Below are 22,361 nucleotides of genomic sequence, written 5' to 3'. Positions count from 1 at the left end.
ACGGCTGAGGACAGCCTGCTCTGTTGCCGTCGGCACTTGCTAGATCGTGTTGTTATTATTTTTTTTTTGTCCCTGTTTGAGCGCCTCAGCGTCGCACCGGGAAGCGGTTCAATGCGGGCGAAAAGGATTGCGCCGCGTGTCAGATTATGTTAGGCTGGTAGATTGTTACACTCTGGAGACCACCTCGACATCTTCCTTTCCCTTGTTTTTTTTTTCTTTGTTGCTCTCTTTTTGAACGGAAACGCCTTGTCGAAGGAGATGGCAACTGAAGGCCAAGCGAGGGGGGGGGGGGGGTTAAGCTTCCCTTTTTTTCTTTTTGCTTCCAGATCGCTGCGCCACCGACAGCGTCGGGAAATTTCGACGGATGTTGCCAACTTATTTCTCGCATACTGCGACTCACAAGTGGGAGAGCTGTGACAGAGATGTTAACGTCGCAAACATTAGGGGTTAAAACGTAAGCGAATTACTACAATGGCATTAACAGCGGAAGTGAAAAAAGGATTACCAGAATCGAAAGTTTAGTAACCTAACTCCGCCATATTACAAATCGTCCAACGCCAGCTGTTTACCACTTTCCAGAAATCCAGAAATAGTTCTCTTTTCTTTAGAAGCTGGAGCGAGTGTGCCTAGATGGTCAGCGATAGCGACCGTCGCCAAAGTCGATGGCCAGGTTTGTTCATGGCCTCCGAGGTTCGCGCAGCGACGCGCCAGGTCGCACCACCAATCCCGGAGGACGTGTTTTGAATGTGGTTAATTGCTAGAAGCACTGGGCGTTTCTGCGTTGTCGTGGCTGGCCGCCTCAAAACACACACACACACACACACACACACACACACACAAACGCGCGCGCACGCACGCACGCACGCACGCACACACGTACTGCGGCCCAATTTTCATCTGTGGACATTAAACGAGGAACGACTCGGGCTTATTGGGTTGCAAGATGGCTGTACGGAGGACGGCGCAGACACAGTGATCGAGGCGCGACTTAACCGTCAACGAATCGAGGGTTACGAAACCCTCCCGGTGCGATGGCGCTCGTGGTCGTTTCGAGGTAATTACGACTTTCACGCGGTCGACGTCCACACACACGACCGGCTTGGCAGATCGATTTTCCGGCAATAAGAGGCTCCCAGGAAAGTCGTCAATCGCCGTCGCGCGGACACTTTCTTCCGGAGAGCCAGCGTCCAGCGCCATTTCCGGCCCGGGGTCATTATCGGTTCGGCTTGCGTCACGAAAACGTCGCACGTCCGTTTGAGCGTCGCGGCTGCTTAGACATTCCAATTTGTCGCGCCACGCTCAGTGTGAAAATCGGCCGGTATTATGCGACACGTTTAACTTTCGTTGGAGTAGGGTAATGGGGAGGCAGGAGGGGCTGATTTTATTGATATACGCATTTTTTTTAGGTTTTATTTTGGTTGACATGGTGGATGGATCTATTGATTGTAGGAACAAGCGCTTTGAGACTTGTGGTCGTTGTTGCACCTTTTACTTCATTTCTGGTCCGTGTGCCCTGGTCACCGAATACTTAGACATTTATTTTTTTTTATTCTACAGCTGAATTGTTTCCTCTGTGGTTCGTTTTCGCCAGGGAATCTGCGCCACAATCGCTCGTATGTTTCCGCGGTGCCAGTGCTAGTTAGATTTTTGATGACATCTCGGTCTCGTTAACTACATCTACATTCAATTCTGGTCGGATGTAGACGACGTACGCGCTCGCTGTGAGCGTAAACCGATGCCGTGTATGCGGATTTTTTCGTGAACAATAACGTTTGAGTAGTTCTTGTGTGTGCCTCACGGTGGCGCCTCAATCTGTTGACTCCGAATTTAGAGGCGAGCCATCATCGCACCGTTTCCTGGAACACCGGATCCTGTAAGGTTTTCGCGATGGTGTGCGAGTGCGAAACTGAGGCTTGTCGTCGAGCCGGTACTTATATTTTTTGTAAACTACAGAACAAACGAATTAGCTAAACCAGTGGTCACCGAAGAGCTGACCTCCAACGTTCCGCTTCTGCTGTTGCTCAACGCTTCCGCTTAGCGGCGTATATGTCGAAGGTGAATTTTCGCGCATGGAGTAGTTGCAGTCCAGACGACGCAGCATAGCATCGGCCACTTCAACTAATGACGTTCTATGTCGCGCGATGTCGCGGTTGTCGTCACTGTTGCACGTCGGCGAGCAGTTGCTACCGTTCTGTCAACACTGTGAGGCCCGCGGGAGCGCGGAACGAAGAGTTACGAAAAGAATGAAGTGGCTCGTCCATTCACCGTTCATTCATTTTAGACGTGCGAAAGCCGAACGACGGAAAGTACGGGCGGATGCGCAAACGCCGAAGAACAAACAGCGGGAAGCCTGTGCTCCGTATCCTTTTAACGCGAATCCGAAGAGAAACAATATAGGTAAACTGCGGCCAGCAGCGAGCCGACCGGCGGAACGGGCCGTTCGTTCTCTTTTTTCGTCTCGCTGCTGCTTGCTTGTCTTTCCGCTCCATTGACGTCAGCGTCTACGGCGGCGGGCGGGAGGGAACGCGGAGCGGAGGAGAGAGGGCGAAAGTTGTTATAGTTTGAAACAGTCCGTGTCCTCTTTCCTCCCTGCTCTTGTTTTCTTACTCTTCTGGGCGGACGCATTGCACCCCCCCCCCGTCCCACCTTCTCCCTCTCTCGTTGCCTGACGAAAAATGGATGCAGCCTTGCGCGAAGCCGGAGGTGGCGTCAACCACCGTACGAGACTTCATACGGGACAGTGCGGGAAATGGATGTTTAGCGATTTGGTTGCGGCATTGAAATTGTACGCACGCACTGAATTCGCGTGTTCTGCGGTTGGGTCGTCTGCGCTATGGCGAACGGGTAGCTTACTGTATGCGGATAGGCACAGCAGGCTGCGTTGTGTGGCGGTTAAGTCGTCTGCTATCGCGAACGACGAGTACTGCAGGATGTGTTGTTTGCTGTCGCGAATAGCTAGGAGATGTCGTCTGCGTCGGTGACTGTTGTGAACAGTGAGCAGACGACTTCGTGCCTGCATTGAATGGCAAGGAAATGCACCCGAATGAATGTCGATGAATTGACCTGTTTCACGCTTTGTACGTATTATATATATATATATATATATATATATATATATATATGCAAGCCACGGGGATGTATTCTGTAAGTGTCCACCTAGTGGACATGTCCATTTCGTCTGCTGCTGAAGTTGTCATTGGCATATCGGTTGCCAATCGACGTACTCTCTCTCTCTCCCTCTCTCTCTCTCTCTCTCTCTCTCTATATATATATATATATATATATATATATATATATATATATATATATATATATATATATATATAATGCAGGTAGCGCCGGTTAACCTTGGTACTACTGTCGTTTTCGGCGGCGCATGTTCACATACGCATCTCCACAGATTCGTATCAACGGGGCCTGGGAGTATACTGTTAGTGTACACCTTGTGGAGACGTCCAGTACGTCTGGTACTGGAGTGCTAATTGGTTGGGGCGCCTTTCTCCTTCTGATGGATATCCCAGCCCAGCCAATGACAACTTCAGCAGCAGACGAAATGGACACGTCCACTAGGTGGACACTTACAGAATACATACCCGTGGCTTGCATATATATACGCAAGCCACTTGCGTCCCCTAATCTAAAACTATATTGCCCAGCTCTACATGCAGAAATGGCAGCCCGAGCTCGCCGCGAATAACGTTCGCAGGATCCGCGACGCTGCATCCATCTTAAGTGGCTTCTGCGAGTGGGAGGGGAGGAAGGGGGAGGAGAAACGCCGGTAAGGTGAAGGGAACTGGTTGCGTGGGTTACGGCGGTTTCGGGGCGGGGGTGCATCGGTGGCAGCGCGCCCGGAACTAGAGCCACGCCAGCTTTTGTGGAGAGGGAAAGGGGGGGGGGTATACAAGAACGTAAACTGACGTGCGGAGGAGTCCTGCTTTATGCGTGGGGGACGGGCGTCTCAAAATAAAGCCCCCTCTTCCCTACCGCTCCTCGTTGCACCCCTTCCCCGGTCCACTTGTTATTTTTGTGGGGGGGCCTGTGTTTCGCTGTTTTGTCTTTCTGTGTTCCCGCCCGCATGTCTCGAGGTGTTTGGAAGCTCACTGAATGCGCGTGCCCCAACAGTTCACGCGCGCGTGTGTTTGTATGTGCGAGTGTCTGTTGGGGCGCGGTTCGCTTACGTAGAGAGGAGGCTCTATATTTGGCGTGGAACCTTTTTGTGCAGCCGGCGTCGAAACCGAATGAATAACAAGTCTAGCATAGTTTGTTGCGTGTTATGCGTGTGCCTGACGACTGCTAACCGATAGTTCTACTTTCCCTTCTCTCTCTCTTCTCTGTGGGATAGAGAATGGCCGAAACGTCAGCGGCTTTCTTCTGTTCCTCACCCCGCGCCGAACAGATTTTCCCGTAAGAGGTGGTTACGTGAAAGACCCCTTCGACTGTGCGTAGCATCCATCAATGCGCAAGTATTTCCCAGCGAACGGGCTTTCCAGACTCGTCTGCCCAGACGTTGCGCGTCACTTCAGGGAAGAACTCTCAGGTGTGTCACGTGCGAGTGAGTCACCGTGACCCGTCCGTCTTAGCCCACCGAATCGAATCAGCTGCTCTCGGCGTAATGCTGGCTAAGGTTGAGCGTTGGTCTCGGCCGCGTTACGTTGCGGGTGGAGTCGTGGGCGAGACGTTGCTTTGCCGAGATTCCCGTGCGCGTAGGCTTAGCGGAGTCTGTTTTTTCATAAGCGCAGCTTTTAGCTCCCAGCGAACGGGCTCCGCTAAAGACGAAAGCGAGCGCGGAGCGTAGCGGGGGATAAAAGACGAGGAGGAAAGGGGAGAGGAGGCCTGTGCGGCGGCACCTTTGAGGCGGAAAGCGGAGGAGGGTATGACGAAAGCGTGAGAAGAAAAGCGTACTGCGGTGACGATCGCTACGAGATGGCGCCTTGAGTAGCGCGCGTCGTCTGGGAGGTGTGTCGGCGGCGGCTGATGTGAATCAGGCCCACGCGCTGCCTCTCACGATATCGAGATTAGCGAGGCAGTCGCGCAGCACTTCGTTCCGTCTGCAACGTGCCGCACGAGACAGAGAGTCCGCGCCAGCTAATATATCGCGAATTGAAAAGAACGCAGAGAACTGCGCTCAAATGTAGCATTATGGTCTATCGCAGTGGCCGGCGAATTTTTCCATCCTGATCTCAATAATTCGGAGCTCATTGCGGCCTCGTTCGTGGTACAAGTGCCGCTTAAAGGGACACTAAGATGAACTATAAATGAATTTGGACAAGTATTCTTTCAAAATGTTGTTTTCGTTAATTTCGCGGAGAAAACGAAGGTCAAAGTTCTGTTTGTTTAATCACGCGCCGAAAACTCCATCGCGGGCACGTCACTGTGACGTTTTGGATTTCAAAGTATATCCTCATATTCGGACCGTTGTTGCGCACCAAAAGTTATGGAAACTTGCTAAGTTCAGTCTTCGGATCCTTCGGAGTACAGGTAGTAAGTAGATTCTAACAGATAAAAAATTGAACTAGGCTCGAGCGGACACCGTAGAAGTCGCGGCGAGCCTCTTGTGTGATTCGGGAAAATAAACGAAAATTCAAGACGCTCTCTGATATGCGTTTACCCGTGTTTCAGTATATGCGCCATCATTATACATTGAACCGTGAACGTTTTTTAGCGTGTCCGGTATATGCGATGGCGTTTGCGTAATACCGGGTTTACCGGGCGCTTATAGAGACATCCTGTGACACTTCGTCAAACCACAATGCCTTATAGACACGGTTTCGCGTTTCACGAGTGTTCTTGTCGAGAAAGAAAAGCACAATTAAGAAGGTAAAGTGTTCACGATTGCGCCGCTGCGGAAAATTTAAGCCAGCAGCGAAGTTAGAATACACTTTATTAGTGCAATAATAGCACTGTGTTTGGTTGAGCTCTGCGCCACCAGGTAGCGACACCAACTTGGCCAGTGACGTTTACGCGTCCGGTAACCCGACCACCTTTTCTTGACATTGTCGAATGCGCAATCTGGTCAGCTCTTATTGGCCCAGAAGGCTGCTACGGCTTCACTGATTGGCTTAAAATGTCGTCGTTACCGAATTTGACAATATGTCGTTATTCGAATATGTCCATAATAGCACCGCTGGTAATCTGCAAGTGCCATTGCGTAACCGGAATACCGGACACGATAAAATTAGAGAATTTTAGTGCGTCCGGTACTCCGGCAGGCGCGGGCGGTTTGCCGGATGAGCGGGGGCGTAAACGTGAGCGGCCAGATTGGTGGCGCCAGCTGGTGGCGTTAAACTCAACCACCTAAACACAGAGCCAATTACTATATTCTTAGCTGGGGTGTAAGTTTTCGACAACGGCGTAATTGTGAATACAATTACGCCGCTGCCGAAAATTTGCACCAGCAGCTAAGCAGAATAAAGTGAGTTACTGCAATTTTAGCTCTGTGTTTGTCTGCTTGAGCTCTACAACACCAGGCAGCTTCACAGCTCCGGCCGCTCACGTTTACGCTCCCGACCATCCGGCAATCCGCCCAAACCGCCCCAGTTTGCCGGAATAGCGGACACGCTAAAAGTCTCTATTCATTGATCAGAACGCCTCTTAAGCGTAATTGCAAGGAAGTCCGACGTGTAATACCTCTGTGGTCAGTTCCTGAGAAGTCCCAAGCATATTTTCCTTGCACAAATTACTCTAGGGAGCTGTGACGCTAGTGTATAGGGAGCTGCATGGCTTGCCGGATCAGCCAGCACGGGAACGATGTCTAGCACATGGATTTGTCTGAACTTATTCCTTCAGGCTGTAAACGGCCTGCTGACTTTGCAAATTCATCATTTTCAACGGCATACGTATCGCGTTATAAATGTAACAGCTCCAAGCGGTTGTGTACGTGCGCAGTGCAGTGTCTTGTAAGTGTCCGAAACCCTACGTCTGTCACGTGTTTCCGGCTCCCGCAGTGGCTTCCGTACTCGTGTAATTGGCAAAATTCAAGGTCTTCGAGATCCGCGTCTCTTTATCCGGAGGGCGCCGACACCGGGGCGAGAATTCGGACAACATTTATTGCCTTCTGCGTTTAGAAAAGTATGATTCCTTCGAAATTTAGGCCGGAACGTAATGCGTGTTAGTAAAAAAAGCCACAAGAATTTCTCGCGCTAGTTTGAAGGTCAGACATATCCATGTACGAGCCATCATTCCCAGTGATGGTAGTAGAACGGCTGCAACGCCGGAGTTCCGTGAATTTTAAAACGAAATTCTGGTCCCAAAGTGTACGTTTTCGAACTATGAATATAAGCCTCTGTTCGGGTAAACGTGGAAAGGGAACTTTGGAGTGTAGTTTGTTGAATGAATCGTTCGCGTTTGTGACGTCTTCGTTGTGCTAACGAACCCTATACCTGAGCGCGCAATTCTCTAATGCCGCGTCGCGTAATTAGACGTCCAACTTCTTTGTCCAAGTTCCAAGTTCTTCCCAAGTGTATCGCGTGCCTTCTTTTGCATCTCTCGTCGCTCTCGCGTTGCCGTATATGTACGATTTAGCAACGCACGTACTATCTTCTTTATCGGAGGGCGAACGTCAAGCGATTTGAAATCCTTTCTCTTTGGCGCCGTCGCCGCCGCCGCTTCGCGATTCCGCAATCCGTTCTCGTGTCGCCGCGTTCCTGCCTCCGGCTCCTCGCCTGCCTCCCTTTTATCTCGTGTTTGTAGCTGCCATTCGGGCGTGCAGCAATCTGCGTGGCTCTCGGCGATTGTTGCCACCCGGCCGCCGCGCTCCTCTTATCGCCGGCACCTCCGGCGAGGGAGCGGCTGCTGCCGAGGCCTATCGCGCGTGCACGTGACAAGATCGCGTGCTGCTCCTGTGATTCGCTTTCTTTTTCTCTCCTCGTAACGCATCGCGAATGCGGCGTTGCATGTATACCACGGTCACCCCGGCGTGCACCATAGTGCCCTACTACAATTAAATAGAGCGAACTGGGGCGCTGGGACCGTTAGTAAAATCGAGAGAAGAGAGAGAGAGAGAAGGAGATTCTTGATTCTTGATGACGGGAAGGAAAGGTTGGGGTAAAGTGCAGCGCAGTAACTGTCTCTCAGCAGAGGACACCTCAACCGCGCTGCACAGGGGGTAGGGAATGAAAGTAGGGGAGAGAAAGACGATTAGATAGAGTATTGGTAGGGAGGGTCACGCTCTGCATCGACGATGTCGGTAGCACGCAGGTCGAACGGCTAGACTTGGCTGAAGCTTGCTGCTTCTGCGAAGCCAATCGCGAGTCCCAGCGCGTTCCCGTGCTGGCGCGTCGTCTGCTTTGCGAGAACGTCGGAGCAGACGATTGCGGTCGATTCACACGGTCGCGAAGGCGAGGAGGCTGAAATACGGTTCCGTGCGATTGAAGCGCGACTACATCTCGAGGGGCAAAACACCAGTTGGTGAAAATTGTGTATCCAATTCGTTACCAATGGAAACGTTTGAAGAAGTACAGACGATACCGTTAAAACCACGAATAATTAAAAATAATTAAAAGATTTAAAAAGTTTAAAGAATTAAAAAGTTGTTTTTTAAATTGAAATCTAAGGCTTGGTTCGTGACACGTTATATCATCTCATCTGGCAAGCAGCGTTGAAGGAACACGTGCAAAGTTGAGGACGACGACTGTGTGGAGAAAATTAGAACACCGCAGGAAAATCTCAACTCGGTGCCATGGTTTGGAGAGTTAGCAGAACTGGCGTTTTAGCGACGTACTATAGCTCTGCCGATGCCGTGCTTCGGTGCAACACCGGTGCGCGTGTTTTGTGAATAAAAGATGGGAAAAGTTAGTCTCGCACGATAAAGGGCGAATGTGTGGTCCCTTCCCCCCCCCCCCCCCCCCCTGGCGATAAAGCGTCGGTGGAGGGCTTGCGCAGTTTGTTCGTTGAGCGCTTTGCTCTTGAAAAGTGACAAGCGACGTCGCGCCTCCTTTTTTATCTTCATCGACAGCATCGATGGCAGCTAGCGGAGAAGGCTTGCCCCCCTGAGAGTTGCCCACCCTTTCGGAGGTGCAGCTTATCTATTGAAGCTTATGCTCCTTGCGAAGCACAGCGGAGCCGTCAACAACTTGTATACAGCAGGTGTCACCGTCGCCACTGGAAACAGGCAGACACATCCTCCACGTGAATTGAAGGGGGGGGGGGGGCGGTGTCCTTAGTCAAGGCCTCCCAAGACTTGACATCGATTGCCTGGCAGTGCAAGTATGTGGACGGGGCCGCCTTTTTCCACTGGCGGATTCTTTTGTTGTAGACAACTTTTAGAGGCTTCGCATAGAAGAAAGCGCAAGCCTCAATAGGTTAACACACCACCTGTCCTGCCCCCCTCCCCCCTACCCTATATGCGCGTGCATCGACAGGAAAGAAAAGAAGTGTCCTGAATAATCCCCCTCCCCTCCGGAGATCGAACGGCGCGGAGCTCGGAGGCCACTCCGTAGCTATATTCCATCTGACCAACATTTCCGATCAACGCAGCGAAAGTTGTGTGTGTCACGTCAGCCAACCATAACGGAGGACCAGGAGCGAAACCTTTTCATGCTGTCCACCCTCTCTAATCGTCCTCTGCAAGACGCCGACTGAATGCATGGGAGCTTCACGGAAGCGTCAGTGGGCCACGTTTGGGCGAGCCCTCCTCCTGCATTGGTGATGTAGCAGCACCTCCTTAAGAAATCTTGTCCAGGAGGTGTCGGATGCAGCACCCATTCTCTTAAGCACGTGGCCTGCTCTCCTTACACTGATTGGCTGGCTCGAGCCGTAAGCTTTCACTGCACTTCGCTAACGTTCTTTTTCAAGCCTCGTACAACAGTATGGGACGTATAGTACATCAAGGCGGGGACGCATCGCGACTTGTTTCCACATGCAGGAAGCATCTGATAGCTCCTCTACTTATACTTTTCTCTCTCTCTCTCTCTCCACAAACGGTGTCCTCGTCGCCTCTGGTAAGCACCCAGACGCACGCTGCAGAGAGACCCGAGTGGGAGAGGAAAAAGAATTGCCGTTACACTTCAGGCTAAGGCCACGCACGTGCCCCGTCGCTTTTTCGCGGCTGCCGCCGCCGCCTGCGCCAGCGTCGTCGGGCGGGCGGCAAGTGGCTACGGCGAGCAGCAAGCCACGAGCGAAGCCAAAGAGAGGAACACGGGAGATCGCCGCCTCGGCAAAGACTTCCTTCCGGTCGCCGCCGAGTTCAAGGGCGACTTGGCGCCGCGGCCCCAGCGGCGAGAGATGCCCTTGGCGAGCACTCTGGAAACGTCTTCCTCCTCCTCCGCCTCTCTTTTTTTTTTTTAACCTCTTCTTCTCTTTGCTCTCCCCCTCCACCCCGACAACCTTATTCTTCGTCTTCTGTTGCTTCTCGGAGATAACAGCCGACGCCTGCTACAGCGTGCGCGGCTTGTGCTGCTGTTGTCCCTAGCCGCGCTCACTACTGACTGCCGTCGTGTTCCCTACGTGCGCTCCGCGTGCTTGTTTCGCCGTTGTGTATACAGGCGTGGAGGAGGAGGGAAGTCGGGGAAAGAGAGAAGGAGACGGTCCTACGACGCAGACGACGACGACGTTGCTGACGTGTCCCGTTCCCTAGCTCGCTCTCCTTCTGGTGCCGCTGGAGAGACGTGGCCGCCAGCGACGCGCTGCTGGGTTCAGGCCTTCGCCGCGTGTGTGTGTGTGTTTCGAACTGGCGGCTAAACAATAGATGTCGAGCGGGGGGAGAGAATTCAAACGTCGGTTGATCAATGAGCCGAGGAGAGTGAGTGAAGGAGGGGGAGGGGTCAACGCATAGCCTGCCTCGGCGCGGCGGCGATGCTCTTTTGTCTCCGGATGCACAGACGTCGCCGCACTGCGAGAGCGTCTGCACTGCTTGTCTGCGACTGTGCCGTTTTTTAGCGGCGCGACTGCGGCGACAGTAGATGGTTTCGGGTTGTCCGTAAACGGGCGTTAACATGCACGAAATGCCTGGTTGCCGAAGACGCGAAGTGCCAACAAAGCTGAAGACGTGTCTGTTTTACGCTGGTGTACTTGTCGAAGCAAAAACGAAAAAACAAGAAACCGGTCGCATGTTAACGATTACGTCGGTGCCAAAACTAAGTAGAATGTGCATGGTTACTCCAGTAATAACTCGGTGTCCTTCGTGGTTAAACTCTGTGCCCCTAAATGGCGTCACCATCCCGGCCGCTCACGTTTACGTCACCGGTATTCGGCAAGGAAAGCCAGACATTTCTGCTTATCATTTCTAACCTAGGCGGAGTCCAGGCCCGCCCCACCAAATCGCAGGACACTCGACAAAGTTATTTGAATGAATTAAGAACGTCCGTAAAACAAAAAACGTGACTAAACCGTTGTTGATGGACAAAGTCCTACGAGATGGCGCCACCAGCGTCGCTACTGGCGTGGTAACCCGCTATATGCCAAGTTTGACCAGCGAGGACGTCACAGAGCTGCTACTACAATGACCAGCGTTATTCTACTTAGCTGGCGTCGGTAGCGACATTACGGTAAACATGGCAGTTCTTCCTTTCTACGAGAACGCCCGTACAACTGATAACGCTTTTAACGCGTTGTCAGGCAAATCGACGCAAGATGTGCCACCAGCGTTGTTACCGCCGTCCACGCCCCTCCCCCCCCCCCCACACACACACACCGGTAACCCGATATTCCGTGAAGCGTATCGGGGAGTGTCCCTACGTTCTATCATGGGGGGGTGGGGGTGGGGGGGGGTGGACGATGCGTTCCGTCGTAATCGTCGGTCCCGGTCGTTATCTTGCGAGAGAGATAGCGAAGTTGCCACAACTCGCCACCCCCACGAGTGTACATTCGAGGCACATGCAGCTAGCAACAAGCGCTCTTGGCGCATGTCGCGGGGTCGCAGTGTCGGCGGTTCCCGGACGAACTCTCCTGCTCGAAGCGTGGCCTCCGCGATTCGCAGCAACGGCGCGCCGCCGGAGCCGATCGCGGAGGCCACGCTCGAAGGGAAGCGCACGTTCACGGTGTTTCGGGACTCGATGCGCCGGACGCTATCGATCGCTTGGCGGTCGCCGACGCAGGTCGTGTGCGCGCTCGGCGAAGCGTTTCCGTATCTCCATCGACCATGTGCCGCCAATCGCGAAAATTTCACGGGGCGAGGAATCCGGCAAAAGAAAAGAAAATTTGTGATACCCTGTCACCTCGTTGATTTTATCGTTTAATGTACCCTCGGGGCCGAGGTGTTACAGAAGGGAGTGTTTTAAACGAAATACAGTGATTAAATACTTGGATAAACGCGCTTTAATTGTTGAAGTAGGTGGTTGGTACTCAATTTGGAAAACAAACGGCGCTAAAAACGGGACTATAAGCAAGCGCACACCGTCTTTTTGTTTAGTCCCCCCGCCCTTTTTTTGTAGCGCTGTTTGTTTTGCAAGCAAACACTCAAATTTTTTTTGGAATTTTTAAGTTTGCCCTTCGCGGTGACCCAACGGCTACGGCGTCCTGTCGCTGTGCAAAAGGTCGCCGGTTCTATTCCCGGCAGCGGCGACAGCATTTCGTTGTTGACGGAATGCGAAAAAATGTTCGTGTACTTATTCTGAATTGCTTTGGAGCCCCCTCCCCCGACTACGGTGAGCTCGAAAGAAGTGTGTTGTGACGCTAAAAAAACCGATAATTTGTTCGACAGCAAAGTTCGTGCTCCGGAAGTTTTTTTGCGGCGGCTGTAAGCATTATAACGTTTTAGTTTGTCCGGTATTCCGGTCAACGTAAGCGGACTGGGCGTTTTGCCGGATGGGCGGGGGCATAAATGTGAGCTGCCAAGTTGCAGCCACTTGGTGGTGCAGAGCTCAACCAGACACACGGAGCCATTATTTCAGTTACGTAGCGTACTGTACATTCACTGCTGATATAAATTTTCGACATGGGCGTAATAATATTTAATAGTGTTAATAGCAGCAACGTACAGTATACTTTTTAACAGAGAACAGCGTTATAGCTCTCTGTCTGAGCTTTGCACCCCGACTCTTCCGGTGATCCTCCCAAACCGCCGGCGTTTTCTGGAATACCGGACACACTAAAGCTCCCTATTGGAGAGTAGAGAGAGCGAGAGTTTTCCCGTGTTTGATATTCAGGTATACACAATGGCGCTTGCGTAATATTGGGTTACCGGACGCTGGTAGGAACATCTTGTGCCGCTTCATCTAACCACAAATAAACGGGTTTTCCTGTTCCACGAGTGCTCATATCGACAAAAAAAAAACTACAAAAGGCAACGTGTTCACGGTTACGCCACTGCAAAAAACGCGTACACCACCAGCGAAGTAGAATGTCGCACGTGGTTACTGCACTACTAGCTCTGTGTTCGTCTGGTTGGCCGTCGTTGTTTCGGCGCTTCTGTTTCAACTGTTCGCAACAACGAGTGGTCAACCAATCAGGCCACCAGTGTGCCCTTTGCCGATCTGTCTATCCGTTCACGTGACCATCCAAGCGACGCAGAAGGCCGTCCTCTGCAACGCTCGCCAGGCGCTGCCGTTGCGTAGTTGTCTGTTTTCGCGAGATCCTCCGCTAAGCGCCGCCGTCGCTACGTGGCGTTTAGGGGGTGACAGAGTGGCTAGGGGGGGGGGGGGGAGCTGCGAAAAGGATGCAACAGTTTTTTCGCGTACGTACACGTTGTACGCAGCGCGCGAGCGCGGAAAACGTGTCATGCAGCGGCTGCGGCGTCGGCGGCGAGGGTTACGAGCCTCGCATCGTCCCGCCGCTGCTGCTGGTCTTCTTCCTCTGTCGTCGTTGGCAGCAGTCCAGGAACGCTGCGGGCTTTCTGCCGCTCCCGCCATGCCTCCGTAGCGGCGTGGCCTAGCGACGCGGCGACCGAGGAAAGGGCCACCTACTTTCTCTCGGGCTTGTTCCACTTGGCTCGCGGCGCCGAACACACACACACACACACACACGCCGAGTCGACTTTCTTCGCGTTCTTTTTTTTCTTTCTCCGTGGAGAGAGATAGTGGGAGAATCCTCTGGCCTTATCCGACCACGACGCGGCTTCTGCGTTTATGTGGCCGTTCGGTATCTTATCGGCCCGCAGGTCGTAACAAACGTCCGGACGGACGCACGGACGGCTGTGCTGCGGCTACAATTTGAATAGCACCCCCCCCTCTCGTATTCATCTAGCAACCTCCTCCTCCCCCCTGCGTCGCGACTGCCCCGGGTCTCATCAGCCCGTCTTCGGTGGTGGGGCGCTGAGGGCGCGACGCCGTTTAATGTTGACACATTCGTCCCCCCCCCCCCCCCCCCTCTCACACTGTGGTGGTGTCCTTAGCCGGGCCCGTTCACGTCTGGCGTCACGCATGCTGTCTCTGCAGGAGGCGACTTTGCATAAGCTTTCCGCGATACACCACCGCATTCCACCTCGTTTTTGCGAAGCAGACTTTGCCGAAAGCATTGAAAGAACCTGAATTGTCGTGTACCATCTCACGCATGCTGATGAACCTGGAGACAGCTCGTGAGCGCTGCGGCCCAGTGTGCCTGTTCACCGCTGTCCATTGCTTGTTTTAGTGGCAAATGCACAGCTCTGCTGATCACCGTGTGCGATTTGGTGCATTCCAGCGTGGAGGTTACGACTCCCAGAGCGCATGTCAACTGATTAATCCACGAGGCACCAGTATGGAGTGCCGCGTCTGTTTTAATTTTAAATTGGACATCATTGGTTTCCTAAGTTAGTAATAGAGAAGTTCATCACCATCAGCCGTGTTTATGACCTCTGGGCAGGCCAGGCCTGCCTGTACCCTGAGCAACATGACTGCCGTAAATTTTTTCAGTATTGGACCACTGTGGGCTCTATGAGGGTCCTGTACGAGGACAGCAGTAGTTGCAGTCACACTTGCAGTGGCCTCTGAACTTCTGGATGTGCATTAGTTGTTCTTTGAGCTGAAGACCCAAACTTGTGTGGTTTGCTCAGCTTTCTTGTGTGTCTCGCTCAGAGAGCTGTTGAGCCACTGTAACATACGATAAAGATGATTACCTTGAAGCATGAAGTTGCTTGGTTATGTTGCAAAACATTGGAACACAGAAAAACTGTCGTAAATTGAGGTTTCACTAAAGTACCAGATATTAAACACGAGCAAAATAAGTCTTGTCTTTTCGTTGATCCCTAGTGAGCCTTACGATGTGCATTGCTGTTGCGAATATATTCCAGGAAGCTGTCCTCAGGCACTGCGGGTAGGAACTACATGAAACATGAATGTATACTGTGACAGGTTTTCAAGAATATTTCTATAGTTGCTAGGTCTCCAAATTTATACTGAGTAGGCCAAGCACCAACTGGCCTTGATTGCACAACTGCGACATGTTTGAACCAACTAGCAACTAATCGGGAACCATCACACTTTTTCCAATGCCCGCCTCCACTTATTTAAAGTGTTGGTGGAAAAATAAACATAATCTCCTTCGCTGCACCGTCAAGAAAAGCCAACTCTTTCTTGAAGCAGGTGGTAGGCTAACATTGAGGAAAGCCGGAAGTACATGGACTTCAAGCTTATGTAAAGCACAATATGACGAATATGTTATACCCTTCCCCAGGATTCCGCAAATAACCTTGGCAGAGCTGCATGATAACACTAGAGTGTTCGTTCCACTGTACCAGCTGCGTTAAACTGAAAAACAGAGTGCAGTTTAGTGCAACTGGCCCCAAATGTCTGTATTGCATTATTGCGGTCGCATTGTCTCCCTCTCCCCTCTTACTCATATTTCACCAACTGCAAACATTCTCCGTCCTGCATCCACTCTATCACTGTCGTCTGTGCTGAGACCAGACTTTTGTATTGCGTATTTCAGCAGTGAGAGGACAGATGTTTTGAGGATTAAAGCAAATGCCAAATAAAACGGGTCGCATACAAGGAAGGGGCTCCAGGCTTCTGCAGCAGCAGCTGTGCCGCACATTCATTGTCGACAAAATGCAGTTGCGCCTGTCGCTAGGGCATTGTGCACAGTGCGCCCCCGTCACCTGCAGGGGGGGGGGGGGGGGTAAAGGAGGTACAGTTGACCTTGAGAGACAAGCAAGCGCATCTTCACTTTCTTTGCTGGTACCTGTTTATACAGCTACTGTTCTGATTTGAGTGGAATAGGCTTGGCAGAATAGTTTAAGTTGATTTGGCAGGCGACAAGAGGCATTGGGGGCTCTGGAAAAGATCTTGAGTTGTTGTATTCTGAGGTATTCACGGTACTTTGATCACGAGAATTAAGCTGGAATAGATTAAACTTTTTGTTTGCAACCAAGTGGGGTTATGCTTTCCAAATTAGATTATGCCAGTTAGCTAGAAAGGGAAATCCATGGATTAGTTCTCTGAAGTCTATTCTGAGGTTCTTGGTCTGTGTTTATCACAATAATTTGAATTTATGCAGGGAAGAATAGTTGAGCAAGTTAGCATGATATGCTTGGCAGAATTATGAGTACAAGGAAGGCTCTTAGGATGGTGAAACCGTGCAATAGTGTTGATGCATATCCTGAGGTCTTTGACACATATTGATCACGTTAGTTTATTTAGAACAGAATACTGTTTTCAGCAAGTAAGCGTGGTATGCTTGAAAGAATAGTTTGTGCAAATTGGTTTAGAAATTGAAACAATGCATTAGCTCTGAAGCAGATTACCGGGGCTGTTATTTACGCAGTAGGGTAGAAGCACATGGATAACAAAGGAAAAAGACAGGACGCAGCACCTTCTCTTTCATCTTCCCTATGATTCTGCGCTTGTGTGTAAATAATGCCATACCAAGTAGCCCACCAGTCTGTCCTTTTGAATGAGGGCTGATGTGCTTTGATCACAGGAATCAATGCAGAACAGAATGCTATTTTTTTTAGCAAGCATGTGTGATATGCTTGCAGAATAATTTGCAAGTTGGTTTGTTAAGTGAAACTATGTATTAGCACATTTTCCATGCTTGCTCCTGAAATGGGAATAGAAGGGGGGGGGGGGGGGCGCACAAACCATCAGACGATGACTGTCAAGTGATAGCTACCTAGTACTGCTACAATATGCTGGCTGAGACACTTGCTAGATAGCTCGTTTGAATAATGCTATGATGCGTGCAAGTTCTGTAATTTTACAATTTTCATAAATGATCCATTGTTAAGTGATGCTTGTCCTGTGAAGAATTTATACACTCATTCTTTTCCCTCCTTCCCTTCTTTATTTTTTTTTCCTTTTAGAGAAATGCAGTCTATAATTGCTGGAATACGAAATTTGATGTCCACAAGTTTTCTGGAGTTTCTAGGTATAGTGGAATAGCAAAAGAAAATGTCAAGCTTGTGGAAGAGTCACTAATTATATCCCAGGTCAGCATAAGGAGTGATTCTCCATCCTAAATTTTATTCCATTCTTGTTTTACCACCTTGAAGCAACCCATTATGGCGATAATGTAGGAGACGAGGTGCTGCTCTGGCAAATGGTGAAACACTAAAACAAGAAAATGCAATAGAATTGTCATTAGTACTATATTCCAGCTCTGGTGACAGTTGATCCACAAGTTTATCTTTTTAACTCGGGTATTGTACCCATGGATATGCAACTTGTTTCATGTTTGAGAGCAACAGCAAGAGGTGGGGGGTGCAGATTATGCAATATTGTAGTATTCCAGAGGGAGGGTACTATCATTCACAATTTCCTTTTAAGACTAAGTATATGCTAAAGCGTTGCTTCAGTATGTACACATGCTCTGCAGTGATGGCCACGTGTGCAGTTCTTGCACCAATGTTACATGCGCCAGTCTCTCTCTGTGTTAGAATACTTCTACCAAGAACACGCCCTGTCCAAAAGAAGGGCATCTGTTCTTTTGTTTCAAATGTGGGAGCACTGCTGGAAGACAGATATCTAATTTGAATTTATTGCCATTGCTTCCATGTGGGAAGGTGGCATGAATTGCGTGACGTTTCACTTGCACAGGTTTCTCTTTCCTTGATTTAATTCCAAGTGTTCTGGACATCTTCATCGCAAAGATGTGCACTTGGCAAGGGAGCTTCGCGGCAATGGACTGGGTGTACTACGTAGTGAAAGGGGCCAATTATTATTCTGCATTATTTGCGCCTTGCTCTGGCCAACCTTGGCATTGTTTGATCGGCCCTCTTTCGCCACGATATTGAAAAGTGACTTGTCGGTGCACCCTACGGCGACACTGAGATGTGGCAGCAGGGCTGCAACAATGTTACTTCTTTCATATTCATGGAGGCAGATGCATTCTCTGAGACAGTCTTTTTAAAAAACCTTTTTTGCAATTCTGTCGGGGACACGCATTCCTGCGGCAGCTTGCGCTTGCTGCACAGCACGTGTGCGGCATGCGCTCTAACTAGATCACGGGGTTGAGGGGGCTAGGGGGGGGGGTATGATGACTGACAGCTCCGCTAGTCTATTTATTCTCTCCCTCTATTGTCTGTACTACGCCTGCTCCCCAGGCATTTCGGAGCTGAAGAGAATGGCTGGCTTGCTTGCTTGCTTTGCATGCTTTGTTTGCAAACGTAGCTTCTCATCGCAGCTGTGGAAAGGGAAGCCGCTCTCGTGGTTCTTTGAATTTCTGCCAAACTCAAGACGTCTACTCGCAAAAGACCTGCAGGTCTTCTTGCCCGCTGCCCTAAACTTGTCTGCCTCCTTGACCCAACTGCGTGACAGTAACTTAAACTTAGGGCCACCATTCTGGTGTCAAATTACTCTGTATGGTGAAATTCGTCATCTTGTCGCTTTCAATTGGCCCACGGCTGCTTGGGCGTCTCTGAATGGCTCAAGAAACCAACAAGGTGGAATCAGACATGACAGAACTTGTCGAGTAGTATCCCTTGTCCTGCGTTTCTGGCGGCCTTTGATTAATTGTTGCAACTCATTTGAATACATTGAATCACATTGCATTTCATCCACGGTCGTCATTTTACAACATGAGGTGGCAGTTCACATTGTTGCTATGACTTAATGCAAGGAACAGCATGCATAAATATTTAAGGAAAGCACATATGCTAAGATGGTTGGACTACATTTTTGTTTTTGTTTCTGAGATTATTTGTTTGTTCATTTTTCATAGAAGTTGAACAGGGAAGTGCATTTTGAAAGCTGCATTGATTTGTGCTCGAGTAATAGCTGTTGCAATTCATTATTACCTCTGTACACCTTTGTTGTAGCTGGTAAAGCTGCCATCACACCTAATGTGAACGACGAAGACCCGTCTATCGCAGTTTAACTTAAATAAACATGAGCTGTAAGGAGCAAATGTCAACTTTGGAAAGAAAACACATTAAGCTAGCATACTCATTGCACCCTAAGTTGAAATCTCTAGAGCTTTCCGCGGGAGAAGCAAAAGACACCTAAGGCATGTTTTGGTTAAGTGTGTGGTGACTGCATATTTTGTCCGTCAAGCGAAGTGGCTACTAAGATTTTGCGCTGATAACAGGCACAGGGGCGTAGAAATGCTGAACAAGCACATCTTTGTGTGACAGGCAGTGTGCTTGTGTATGGCATGCAAGTTCTTCGTGTGACACATTTGCTAGATTGCTCATAATGAAAGTTCTCTGCGGCAGATATTCCTATGTTAGCAAACGTGCAGTGTGCTTCTTTCTTTACGCACAATATTTTCTAGAAAGCCTCAGCGTTTAGCAGTAGCTGTTTCTAGCATCACTTCACGCACCCTATGGAGCCTGTCACAGCAGCTACTTCTTCGCAATGTGTTTGCCGTGATTCCTGGGCAGCCGTGGTTCTTGACTCATGTGATGTCGCTTCTTGTTGCAGATGTGTGTTCCGCTTCCCGAGCACCAACATCAAGATCATGTTCCAGTCGCTGGTGGACGAGGTGGGGCCGGCGAGTGGCGGTGGTGGCGCTCCTCCCCCTCCGCGCCTGGAGGCGGGGCCCCTGGCCGTCTCTCCGCGGCAGCCGCCTCCCCCTCAGCTGGCTCCGCACCACCTGCCGCGGCCGCTCGCCCCGCTCAAGATCAACATCCCTGAGCCTGAGTCAAGCTTCACCAGTCCCATCCCGTCGCCCACAGGCACGCTAAGGTGGGGGGATTTTGACTTTCGGAGGAAATCCTCTCATTTCATACAAGTGAGAGGAATAAAGGGGCTCGAAGGGCTCCATTTTTCATAAGTTGCAACACTTATACATACAAAGAAATGGACAATGAAGCTAGAGCAAGCGATGGAGAAATTAATTATGTTGAATTTAAATGTAGAAATAGTGAAAAACAAAAAGGAAGATGAAAGTGTATTCAAAGACAACTTGCCACAGCTGGGAGTCCCAAACCTACATCCTCCCAATTATATGTGGAGTGCTTTACCAGTTCAGCTACTGTGGTGGCCATCCTCCCCTCACACCCCAAGAGTGTTAGCCAGTGTCCCTCATTGCTATGGCTGCAAAAAAATGCAACACTTTAATCACAAGCGTCATGTTATAGTCAAACTCAAGAAACTTGAGAAGCTAGGCACCATGCAATAAGCAACAGTAAAATGCTAGGCATAACGTTAAAGGCAAAACAGGATTAGAGACGAAAGAGGCGTTACTGAGGTTAAAAGGATTGGATGCAATTGCGCAGGTGATGTCATGCATAGAGCAGATAGCCCGCTCATCGCCCATCAGAGTAACGATGTATTCAGCTGCTTATTTTGAAACACTCTTCCAATGAAGTGAAATTTATGAAAGACAGCATTGAAGCGAGGTTACCTTGGGAAAACGCTTAACACCGCTCAATGAGGCATGGAAGGAACAGTAGTAACCATAACGTTTAGAGGCGGGCAGATGACAGTCTGGATTACCTAGCAAACAGGTGTAGCTGACGTTTTAGTTGAGATTGAGAGGAAGGTATGAAGTTGGGCAGGTTGTATAATGCAAAGAGGAGGTTATTGGTGGTTTATAATAAAACAGCAGAATGGCACCAAGTGAAGCCGGAACACAGGTCTAGGTCAGCAGAGGATTATTTGGGGCCATGATGACACATAAGAAAATATGCTGTTGTAGCTTATTTCTAAAGTCTACTGTGGGATCAATGCCTCTTTTATATCCACAATTAACTACTTTGTGCTGCATCAACTGTGTCAAAAGCTTGCCCAACAATTTCTTAATCTGTCATGGAGGAAGCAAACTTTCTGCATGCTGTGCAAGAATTTTTCTGTTGCCGTTTTGTGGTGTAAGTGGCATTTACACTGGCTAGTTTGGCTCTGATGGTAGGGTGCTTCAAATGCAGTTTTTGTTAACGTCCAGTTGCACCATGCAGGCAATTGTCAGCACTGAAAAAAAGGTGTCCGTTAAAATTGAGTACCTAAGGCATCAATTCTATGTGAGCTACCATTTTAACTTTAAAACATTTTTAGCGAGAATGAAAACAAGCATTTTTGGCATGAGATTATGTCATGACAGTTATTTGATGCATTCGCTGTCCCTAAGCGCGCCCCCGAGGCAAGGCAGTTCAGCGTTTGGAATTGCGATTGAGGTCACCGTTGGGATCGGACATGTTCGTGCCTACTAGTCAAGTTCATATTATCTGTTAGGGGCCCATTTAACTGTATGGTCGCTGACCAATATTTTTGGTCGGGATCGAATGAACCAAAAGTCAAATTGGCAGGTGTTGAAATAACGAAAGTCTATTTTACTACATTACTGCCACCACTAGATGTTTCAGCACATTGATGTCATCCACACTGTCTTGGCAGATGTCATGCACAGTCACTACGCTTATTTGACGCCGATTTGGGGGCATGAAAATTGTCCGCCACCTTTGCTGCTATTGTCATTCATCGTCATCGCCACTGCTGAGCACTGGGAGTATGTGCACAACAGCTCACTTGGGTTGGCCCACATTGTATTATGTTTGAGTGTTTATTCGCACTTTGTTTGGGTAATACAAGTTTTGCTACTTAATCTTCGCATAAGGTATTTATGACCACGCGAGAACCTCAGCTTTATCAAACACTTGAAAAAACTTGCACCGTGGCAAGCACGGCAAGCCTGCCCGCATCTGAAACGTTCTCTGGAGCAAAGACTTGATCACTGCAGTGCCGGCGCCTTGCCTCGTGGTTTACCGCTGTCAAACGTTGTGGGAGTTCCTTCGGTATACCGGGGCGCAGTCGTTGCTGTGCCTAAGGCTCCGGACTTATTCGCCATTGCGAGGAAAACCTCTCCCAAATGCCTGCCCCTCGACCCGCGCGCCGTTTTCCCCGGGCGCCGCGGCCGCGCCCCGCGACGTCATGCTACGCGGCCCTGCGATTGGGTCGTGGGGCGTGACGTAGGGAAGAAGCCCCGACTGGGGACGATCGCCGTGCGCGGGAGAGTCGTGCTGCGAGAGGGACGAGCGCCGGTCACGAGAGGCAAGCTGCAAGGTACGTGAGCGACCAGCTATTTGTGTCCCCAACGCCCCGGCCTGGGGACGTTCACGTGCTTTGTTAGCTTGCGTA

At 50.1% G+C, this 22,361-nt stretch overlaps 1 protein-coding gene across 1 annotated transcript in view; it reads left to right on the top strand.

The window, feature by feature from the left end:
- The window catches only part of FoxK (forkhead box K), a 73,666-nt gene that overhangs the window by 31,198 nt on the left and 20,107 nt on the right, over nucleotides 1–22,361 (top strand). Inside the window, exon 2 of the mRNA XM_065442436.2 lies at nucleotides 19,710–19,973. Within this exon, the coding sequence (XP_065298508.1) occupies nucleotides 19,710–19,973 (264 nt within the window). The remainder of the gene's footprint in view (nucleotides 1–19,709; nucleotides 19,974–22,361) is intronic.

Source organism: Dermacentor albipictus, chromosome 8, assembly GCF_038994185.2.
Source record: "Dermacentor albipictus isolate Rhodes 1998 colony chromosome 8, USDA_Dalb.pri_finalv2, whole genome shotgun sequence".
NCBI classification, from domain to species: Eukaryota; Metazoa; Arthropoda; class Arachnida; order Ixodida; family Ixodidae; genus Dermacentor; species Dermacentor albipictus.
Note: the sequence above shows the minus strand (reverse complement) of the source record. Positions and strands in the feature narration are given on the sequence as shown.